Below are 9,859 nucleotides of genomic sequence, written 5' to 3'. Positions count from 1 at the left end.
TTATAACTTGAGGAATGATTTTAGATCAATGCTCTTTGCTCACGTAAACCAATTTTACATTGAAGGCCAAAAGATACATCAATGAATCCTTCAATTAATCAGTTAATTGTTATCAAGATTATAAGTCTTTATCAGCTGAAATATCTAATTGGGAAGAACAACGGAGGGAGAGAGGTTGGGTTCAAGGAACAAATGAAAACCAAACAGAGGATTCAGTATAAAATCATCAAGTGGATGTTTCCTTCCTAACTTTTCTCATCTTTCCAATTTTCTTTGTTGATAAATAGTGAGATACAAACATTTATAACACCAACAAATAAAGGAATATAGTTATGGTTCTGAAAGAAAAAAAGTCTAATATACAGTGTTGGGATTAAAAGGAACAGAAGGGAGGAGGAGAACTAATAAAAGACCAATCTACTAAATATCCATTGATACCAGTGTTGAATTCATTCTCTCTTTAAATTTGTTGCCAAATCTAGAGAATATGGAAATATATTGCTTCATCTTCTCCTTTTTATAGGTTAAAAAGAGTTTGCAGATAACGAACATATGTCCATCATCTGACAAAAAATTAAAAATTAACAAAGAAAACAAACTCAAAGTAATGTCAGTCCAAGATAAGAATCTAGTGGATTACCTCAGAAGTTGTGACACCAGATATTTTTTCTTTTAATTTTATTTTCTTGTTGTTCTTGGGGTTTTTTTGTATATACTGGGGATTTTTTTCTGGAGTGTAAGTGCAAGTATGTATAATTTACTGAGGCTTTCCTATCTCTCAGTATCACATCTCATACAAAGGTTTTCTTGAAATTTGAAATATTACTTTGTTTTCTCAGATACAGAAAAATGCACCAAGTGCCCGGATGTTCAATATCCAAATGAGAACCGAGTCCAGTGTATTCCCAAAAGAATAACCTTCCTCTCCTATGAGGAGCATCTGGGCTTCATCCTCATCTCCATTGCCCTACTCTTGTCTCTAACCACAGGCCTTGTTTTCATCATATTCCTTCAATACCTAGAAACTCCCATCGTCAAAGCCAACAACCAGCAGCTCTCCTTCATCCTCCTGATCTCCCTCCTGCTTTGCTTTTTGTCCTCCTTTCTCTTCATTGGCCAACCAAGAAAAGCCACCTGTCTTCTCCGACAAACAATGTTCAGCATTGTCTTCTCAGTAGCCGTGTCTTCTGTGTTGGCCAAAACTATCATGGTGGTGCTGGCCTTCCTGACCTCAAAACCAGGGAACATAATGAGAAGATGGTTGAGGAAGAGTTTGGCCAACTCCATCGTCCTTTCTTGTTCGGTTATCCAAATTTTCATTTGTGTCATGTGGCTGGGAGTTTCTCCCCCATTTCCTGACTCTGATCTGCACTCCCAGCCTGAAGAGATTATTCTTCAATGCAACGAAGGCTCTGTCGCCATATTTTATGTTGTCCTTGGCTACATGGGCTTCCTTGCTGCCATTTCCTTCACTGTGGCTTTCCTGGCCAGGAACCTTCCTGGAGCTTTCAATGAAGCCAAGCTGATCACCTTCAGCATGCTGGTCTTCTGCAGTGTCTGGGTCTCCTTCCTCCCCACCTACCTGAGCACCAAAGGAAAATACATGGTGGCCATGCAGGTTTTCTCCATCTTGGCCTCCGGTGGTGGACTCTTGGGCTGTATCTTCTTCCCCAAGTGCTACATTATCATCCTGAGACCAGATCTTAATACTAAGGATGATCTAATGATAAAAGTAGGGAACTGATAATGTAATTGGTTCTTGGGTTCTTGAAATTTAATTATTGATTGCAATTGTTCTTGGTTTATATGCTTAGTTTGCCTGTTTGACTATTATGGTTATTTAAAATCCAATGAAATAAAGAATTAGATTAATAAAATTAAAATCCAACATAATCATCAAATAATAAAACAAATTAATAATTAATATTTGTGTTTTTAAATTGTTGCTAGCCCTCCTTTTCCTAAGCACATAGGTTATCCAATGTTTTGATTCAACAGCCCTTTAAAAGAGGACACATATGAATCTTTGGACTGCTTTAAGCTTGGTAGGTATCTTCAAAGTTAGTTAGGAGGTTCTCAACCTCATCTCCTTCATGATTCTTTCTGAATCGGTATTTCAAGTCCTCCAAGGTCTGTGTCAATATTTGCGCTGATGATCCCAACCAAACAAACACCTTTGAGACATTCCAATCTCTTAATGTAAAACTTTATTGAGTACATCATTTTGACATGTATGAAAGCAAAAGAAGCTCTGGGAAAACCCCATCGAAGCCCTACATAGTGAAAGCGTAGTATTTTCTCTCCTCCCTCTGGATCATGGGGCCAATCAAATGCAGCAATATTGTTTTGAGAAAGTATCTCTGGGTTTCGCCAGACATTTGGTAAATGTCCTGGATTCCCATGATCTGCTTCCTTAATCTTTGAAGTTTGCATTCAAATCTGATTCCTTCCTCCCTCCTGGGTTCATTGGCAAGCTGAGAAGCAATATCTGTTGCAGCAGGAAAAAAGGTGCTTCGAGGCTTGACATGCAGATGCTCCTAAAAATTGGAATATACCTGGAAAACAACAAACACGTATTAAGGCATTTCCCCCCCTCTCAATTATCCATGTAAAGGTTCCCTGGCTTTTGAGGATATTCTGGCTGGAATCTACTTATTAAGTCTTCTGCTCCAATTTTATGAGCTTTTATTCCTCTATTGAATAACCTCTTCACTGAACTAGATACTGTAGTTTCCCCTTATGGATTCTAGAGTCTATGATTTGCTTAACCTTGTAATGTCTTTCTCCCTCCACCCTTATTGGACCCAGTGCTTCTTTTCCAACTGGTCTGAGTTTCGATCCCTGAGCCGGCCTCATCAGGCTGAAGTGAAATACCGGGTGCACTTTACCCATTATTCTGGGCAGTTTCAATTCTCCAGTCCCTTGGTGAATAATTTTCATGATGGGGAAGACCCTATGTACTTAGGGCCTTGTTTTTACAGGGAATCATCAACTTTAGGTACTTGGTGGTTAGACACATTTTATCTCCACCATGGAATGTTCCCTGGGGAGCTCACTTCTTATCCATTTGTTCTTCTGACTCTCTGTTGCCTTGGCTAGTTCTTTCTTCACATTACGCCAGCTCTCCTTTAGATTAGAAGAATTTCCTCAAGGGGTCCTGAACCCCTGCAGCCTGTCCAGTAGCTTCCGGAAGAGCTGTGAAGACTCAGGGGAAAATGGCCAGAATGGGTCTGGCAAAGAACTGCCAAGACATAGGCCAAATGGACTTTGGAGCTCATGTGATGGTGCTAGCAAAATAAACTTTTAGACACAAACTGTTCCCTTAAACTGATTCCTAATTATGCCCTTTTTTGTCAGCGGGAAAGGACACGGGATCAGGCTCACTACAACATATGCATATGTCTTGTTGTCATCCCTGGTCCCAGATCAAAAATTGTGAATCCCACTTCTCACACCAGTTTCTCTGGAATCAAAACAAAGAGCCCAAAGCAAAGAATCAGACCTCACTGCAACGTTTATTAAACAGTGTGTACTGGGAATGGAGTCTTCTCTGAAATAATAATATAAAATTCGTTCAAACAAAGAGATATATTCACGTCATACGCTCACATCCCACTCATAATGTGATGGTGTTTTTATGAGTTTGTGTGCTATGTTTAAAGCTGTAAGCCACCAGTGTGATCTATGTATGAGTTGGGCTTATTGGTTTATTAAATAATTGTAAAAATATTTATACATTTCAGAAAGGAGGGGAAAATGATGCAAAAAGGGAGAAAATGATCCATATATATACCTATTCATAAATGATAGCAAAATCAATCTCAGGTTACTTCTTGCCCTTCTGATAGATGTGCAAAGAAAAATATTCTTAGTTAGAAGAAATATTCAGGGATTGCTACAGGAATATTCTGATAAAACTTCCCACAGGTTGCTATGAGTTGCAAGGCCGCATTCCTTGTTGTGTCTCCATTTGCCTACTAAACTGTCCCGTCCATCTGGAAGCTGATTTTACCAACAGTATTGTGACTAAAAAGGAGACTGGGTGTATTGCTACTGGTTTCTTTAGGAATACATAGGAAAATAAATGTGGGTAGCTTTAGAAGTAAGAGGAATACCTCCTCCCCATGGGCATCTTGCTCCCTTCCTTCCTATCTTTGTCAATTTTAAACTAATGTTAGAGGTACTATTTATTCTTTGAATGTTTTATTGTTTTGTCTTGTTTTTACTGATTGTAAACTGCCTAAAATCATCTTTAGGCAATAGGGGAAGCATATAAGTTAAATATACAAATATTAAATGGTCAAAATGTGTTAATTAAAATTATTAAATGTCATTTTTGAAAAATAAATTTGTAAAATTCATTTTTTTCTATATTATTTTGACATCAAATGTTCTTTGATGTTCAGATCTGGCCTAAAAATAATAATATAGCACTTGGGGATGAAAATGCAGCCCAGCAGGCCAGCACTGGAGGCCAAGATGGAGAAGACCTGCACAGCCACAGTGTACTTCCCCTTGGTGCTCAGGTAGGCTGGCACAAAGGACCCCCAGACACTGCAGAAGACCAGCATACTGAAGGAGATCAGTTTGGCTTCATTGAAGGCCCCAGGGAGATTCCTGGCCAGAAAAGCCACCGTGAAGCAGACAGCAGACAGGAAGCCCATGTATCCGAGGGCAACATAAAACATGGTGACAGAGCCTTCATTGCATTGTAGAATAATCTTTGTAGGCTGGGAGTGCATGTCAGAGTCAGGGAATGGGGGGAAAGTGCCCAGCCAGATGCTGCAGATGACAACTTGGAGACCAGAACAAGAAAGGACAATGGAGTTGGCCAAGCTCTTCCCCAACCATCTCTGCACTTTATTCCCTGGTTTTGTGGCCACGAAGGCTAAGACCACTGTGATTGTTTTGGCCAAGATTGAAGAAATGGCAACTGAGAAGACAATGCTGAAGGCCGTTTGTCGGAGGAGGCAGGTCACTCTCCTTGGCCGGCCAATGAACAGAAAGGAGGTCAAGAGGGAAAGCAGGAGGGAGACCAGGAGAATGTAGGAGAGGTCCCAGTTGTTGGCTTTGACAATTGGTGTTTCCATGAATTTAATGAAGATCCACAAGACAAAGCCTGTGGTTAAAGAGAAGAACAAGGCAATGAAAATCAGGATAATCCCCAGATTTTCATTATAAGAAAGATAATTTTTAATCTTAGGGATACAGTGAAGTCGATTGATGTTTGGATGTTGATCTTCTGGACATTTGGTACATTTGTCTGCATCTGAAAAAGAGCAAGAATAGTTTCTCCCTTTAACATGTTCTTTAATAAAATGCATTGTTTGGGTAAACTTGTTTTTTGTGTGAATGACTGGGCGTAGGCGAACTCAGTATAATTCTTCATCTCCCTCCAGCTAGAACCCCTTAATATTTATTTTCTCTTCTTTTTGGTGTCACCATTTCATCAATGAACTTGCTGAGAGAAGAAGGGAAGAAGAAAGGATTCCAGGAAACAAGGCAGTTACCTTTTCACTGCTTAATGTAACTTATGCTGGCTGAAATGAATAAAACATTACTTTTGCCACAGAGAAAGAAATGTTAAATGGAGTGGCCCTTGAAAATGAGTTGGATATATGGAATGAGGAATCAAAATACATTCCTCATTTTTTTTTTATTATCAGAAAAAGGAACATCTTCCAATAAAATCAAGAAGGAAGTTTGGCTCAATCCCAAGACATGATTCCTCTCCTCTCCTCTCCTCTCCATGGGCCATGATTCTGAAAATTATTTTAAGAGGAGCCTCCAGCAGAGTCTCTGCAATGTCAGCCTCAGGAAGTATAAACCCAGCAGTCACCTGAGCCTGACCAAAAAAGGCATCACCTAAACAGATGGAGCAGTCAAAGGATTATTACATAAGACTGCCCAGTCCATCCACCACATCAGTTAGAATGAAGAGAACAGCCAAGACATTCTATTAAACTTCTTTAGTAAAGAAATACATCCTTTGATTAAATGCAGGTGGCTACAACCTGAAACTGTGGCTGCCCAAAATACCTTCAGACATAGACACTTGCAAAGAATCTGATCAATCCTCCTACAAAAATCCAATCAAAGTCCCATCATTATATTCTGAAATCCAGAAAGTCTCATATTCAGAGCAATGAAGTAAATAGTAATTTGAAACTTGGAAGTTGTATTATAAAAGGTAAAGAGCAAGAGATGTCATCTCCCTCACCTTACCCAACCCTCATTTATCTTGTATCTTTATCCATGATCTCTATGCCTGCTTGCTTGACCTATATACCAGATTAATCCCCAATAGCGTTTCTAATAGTTCACTATGACATAAATATTTGCCGTGATCAAGACTCAAAGAGGTGGGACCCACTCTGGCCAAGCCTTTCGAAATGCATGGTCATGGAGATCTATGGTCCTCCCCAAAGTCTGCCCCTTTCTCCTGCTGTCACCCACCTTCCGTGGTGGAGATGGATCCTTCTGCACATGGACAACAATTGTAGCAGCAGATGAGCTTCCCTTCCTGAGGCACCTTCATGAACCCAGCAGGGCAGCTTTCCACCCACCTGGAAGAAGGCATGGGCTGGCCAAAAAAGGGGAAAAAATAACATCCACAACATGAATTATTTCCTAAAAGAGATAAAAGGAAAAGTTTGGGGATCTTCAGGTCAAGGTTTAGCTTTGCTAAATTCAAAGTCTACAAGAAATTTGGAGCTCTTCAAACCGATTTGATTGCTTGCTGTTTGCCTACTTCTCTTCTAGTTTTTCTCCCACAACAATTTTATTTTAAATTTCTTCATTTGCCATCTCTTCTAGAAACATCATTTTATGCATGACAGCTGGCTAAGAGGCAGGAAAGTGACAGCCTGGGATAGCACCACGGGCACACAGAGAGAAAATTGTAGAGTGGGTAGAAGTTTTAGTTTCCTTGACACTTTCTGTATTGTCTTTCCATACTGATACAATGAGAGCCATTAAATTTTGATAGTTCTTGGTTTAAATAAAACTGTTAGGTCTGCAGTTGAGATGGTGGCAGCACCCACGGTGCATTGGACCATGTGATCTGATTTCTTGCCGCATCCACTAGGAAGATGGTTTAAGGGGACCTGGTGGCAGTTCCTCTGGTTGCGTAGATGCACTTGGTGTTTTGCAGAACATGTGACATTCCCATCTCTGAGGCTTTGTTTGTCCTCCCTAGAAGACTTCCATGTGCTTATAGTTCGGAGTCCCTGTGTTCTGCTTTAACTTGTTCGATTGTTGATTATTTTTCTTACCTGGAGGGGGGATGTTAATATATACAGCTTGGCCTAGAAGGGAGAACTGGGGGGTTGAGTGACAGGGGGAGCTGATGGGATGGGCAGGTCCACCCTTACAATGAGGAGCACAGGGTGACCAATATCCCAAGTTCATCATTTGAATGTTGTTCCACTGTATTGTCCTCAGCTTCCAGTCTCAGTGCCTGCCTACCAGATCTTTGGTGGCTCCAGGTACCGGCTGTTCTTTCTGAATGCCTAGTGGATGTGTAACATGGCTTCTCTTGTCCATGATGTTACCTGCCATGTCGCCCCAAAACCTAGTTGTGCCCAGAGGGGAGGGAGCATGCCGTGTCCGGTTTCCCAAACCTAGCAAGAGCCAGGAGAGCTTTGCAGTCTCCCAACAGCCTGAGGATCAGGGTGGAAAGCTTCAAAAGCAGCCGCCATTTCTACAAGGACTCGTCGGAGTATTCAAAATGGTGGCCACTTCCGGCAGTCATGGGCATCAGGTCCAAGCACTGCAGGGTCCTGTTGGGGGAGAGATTGGAGGGGGAGAGATGGAGGGCACTGCAGCATCCCCCTGGTCAGTCTGAAGGGCAAATGACCGCAAGGGCATTGCAGACGTCATAACTTTGAAAGAGTTTTGTATATAATTTTAGGGCATCCATCATAATCTGTTGAATGGCCTTTCATATCATGAGTACTAACAATAATTCATTTTTTCTCTGTTTTGCACATATCAGCCCAAGCTATGGAGTATCAACATTTACATTCCTTGAGACACATTAAATTAAAATACATTGAATGACATTCCTGAAAAATGAATTCAGAAGAGGGACAATTTCTATAGGAAAGGAATCCCATTCATAAGAAAAGGTCTCAAATAATGTTTGGCTCAGAACAACAAGTGTTAGAGTGACACCCACAGAGCTACCACAAATTGTGTAGTAGAATCATAATTGCTAACCACCATGGCTGGGGTGCCTAGTGGTGCCCCTCTTGCTATTCTGTGGGACCCCCCATGGCTCCAGCTTCCAGCCAGAGGGAGAGTCGTTACTGAACTACATCTGCAAGGCCCCAAGAGCCCCAATCCTTCCATAGCATGAAGGGACTGGACAGCCATTTGTCTGAAAGGGCATAAGGTCTCCTGCCTGAGCAGGGGGTTGGACTAGATGACCTCCAGGGTCCCTTTCAACTCTGTTATTCTGTTATTCTCTCCACAGTGGCTGGGAAGACATTTTCCTTTCACACAAGGAAAGCTTCCACATTGGTTCAAAAATGAATGGTAAAATATAAGTGCTTTCAACTAATACCAAAATTAATCTTAATACAAAGTGTTTTCTATTTCAGCTCTCTAATTTCTATAAGCTCTTCATCCACTCTATTTCCTTTACTGTCAGGGGTTTGTCTCAGGGGCTGCCCCAAAGAAGAGGGAGTCAAGCTGTTCTCCAAAGAACCTGGAAGGACAAGAAGCAACGGATGGAAACGAACCAAGGAGAGAAGCAACCTGGAACTCAGGAGAAATTTCCTGACAGTTAGAACAATTAATCAGTGGAACCACCTGCCTCCAGAAGCTGTGAATGCTCCAACATGGAAGTTTTTAAGAAGAGACTGGACAGCCATTTGTCTGAAAGAGTATAGGGTCTCCTGCCTGAGCCAGGGGGCTGGACTAGATGACCTCCAAGGTCCCTCCCAGCTCTCTTCTATTCTATCCAATTTCACTGCATCTTCCTCCTTTTTATCTGCTTTTAGTTTCCATTTCATATTTTTCTTCTGTTAAAGTCTTGAATTTTTCCTTCATTTTAAATATAGAGATATAGATATAGATAGATATAGATAGAGATATAAGAGATAGAGATATAGAAATATATAGATATATAGAGATAGATAGAGATGATATAGATACAGATATATATAGATAGAGGTAGAGAAATATAGATATATAGATAGATATAGAGAGATAGAGATATATAGATATAGATATATATTTAAATACTCTTTCATTTTCTCCCACTCTGGGCTGCATCTGATCAGAGTTTCCTCAAAGAGAAGATTTCGCCTTCAACTCCTCCAGTTCTGAGCCAAAACAAAAGCCCCGCCCCTCTCTCTCCCTAGTGGCTGCCTCTAGTCCTGGCCTGCCCCTGTCATCGTAGCAACCCAGCAGCAGCCAATCAGGCAGGAGGGAGGAGACAAGGGTTGCCTGGGAGCTCAGCCACCAATCAGACTCCTGGAGAAGAGGCTGAAGGAGCAAAGACAAAGGGGGGGGGGAGAGGAAAACGTCCAATAAGGAGAGAGAATTAGAGAGTTTTTCCTGTGATGAGAAAGAGGCAGAAACTGCCAGAGATGCAGAGGGAGGGGAGGCCGGAGTCCTGGAAGGGCCTTTCCCCCCACCCAGAAATCCCTGCAATGGAGGGCTTCTCCTCCGGGGGGGGCTTGGGCAAGGGGGGGGCAGGGGCTGCCCAGGAGAGCCCGGCCGGAGGGACTTTGGGGGCCAGGAGGGACCCCCAGGATGCCCCTTCCTCAGAGCCCCAGAGGGCCCCTCCAGGGAGACCCCCCCGGCCTTTCCCTCCCCAGCAAAGCCGGATCCCCCTTGGGAGACCAGGCCC

The 9,859-nt window shown here is 42.0% G+C and overlaps 1 protein-coding gene across 2 annotated transcripts; it reads right to left on the bottom strand.

Annotated features, from left to right (window-relative positions):
* Positions 1 to 1,522: 1,522 nt before the first annotated feature.
* On the bottom strand, positions 1,523 to 9,452 carry LOC120296918 (vomeronasal type-2 receptor 26-like). 2 transcript variants are annotated; one of them, XM_039318967.1, is made up of 3 exons: positions 9,250 to 9,452; positions 6,457 to 6,630; positions 1,523 to 5,269 (listed from the first exon to the last, which is right to left on the bottom strand). In XM_039318967.1, the coding sequence occupies exons 2-3, from the start codon at positions 6,578 to 6,580 to the stop codon at positions 4,374 to 4,376; spliced, it is 1,020 nt and encodes a 339-aa protein (XP_039174901.1). In that variant the 5' UTR covers positions 6,581 to 6,630; positions 9,250 to 9,452; the 3' UTR covers positions 1,523 to 4,373. The 2 variants fall into 2 exon arrangements, with proteins under 2 accessions (XP_039174901.1, XP_039174900.1); XM_039318966.1 differs by having other exon boundaries at positions 6,457 to 6,583.
* Between the last annotated feature and the right edge of the window lie 407 nt (positions 9,453 to 9,859).

This window comes from Crotalus tigris, unplaced genomic scaffold (genome assembly GCF_016545835.1).
Source record: "Crotalus tigris isolate CLP2741 ecotype Arizona unplaced genomic scaffold, ASM1654583v1 scf7180000021773.48716, whole genome shotgun sequence".
Lineage (NCBI taxonomy): Eukaryota > Metazoa > Chordata > Lepidosauria > Squamata > Viperidae > Crotalus > Crotalus tigris.
This window is presented reverse-complemented; position numbering and strand designations above follow the sequence as displayed.

Excerpts from the sequence above, each read along its gene's own strand:
- LOC120296918 (XM_039318966.1), bottom strand. The coding sequence starts at position 9,279 with ATGCAGCCCAGAGTGGGAGAAAATGAAAGA. Across the intron at positions 6,584-9,249 it reads GAGTGGGAGAAAATGAAAGA|CCCATGCCTTCTTCCAGGTG; the intron begins GTATTTAAATAT and ends TTTTTTGGCCAG. Across the intron at positions 5,270-6,456 it reads ATCCATCTCCACCACGGAAG|ATGCAGACAAATGTACCAAA; the intron begins GTGGGTGACAGC and ends GCTCTTTTTCAG.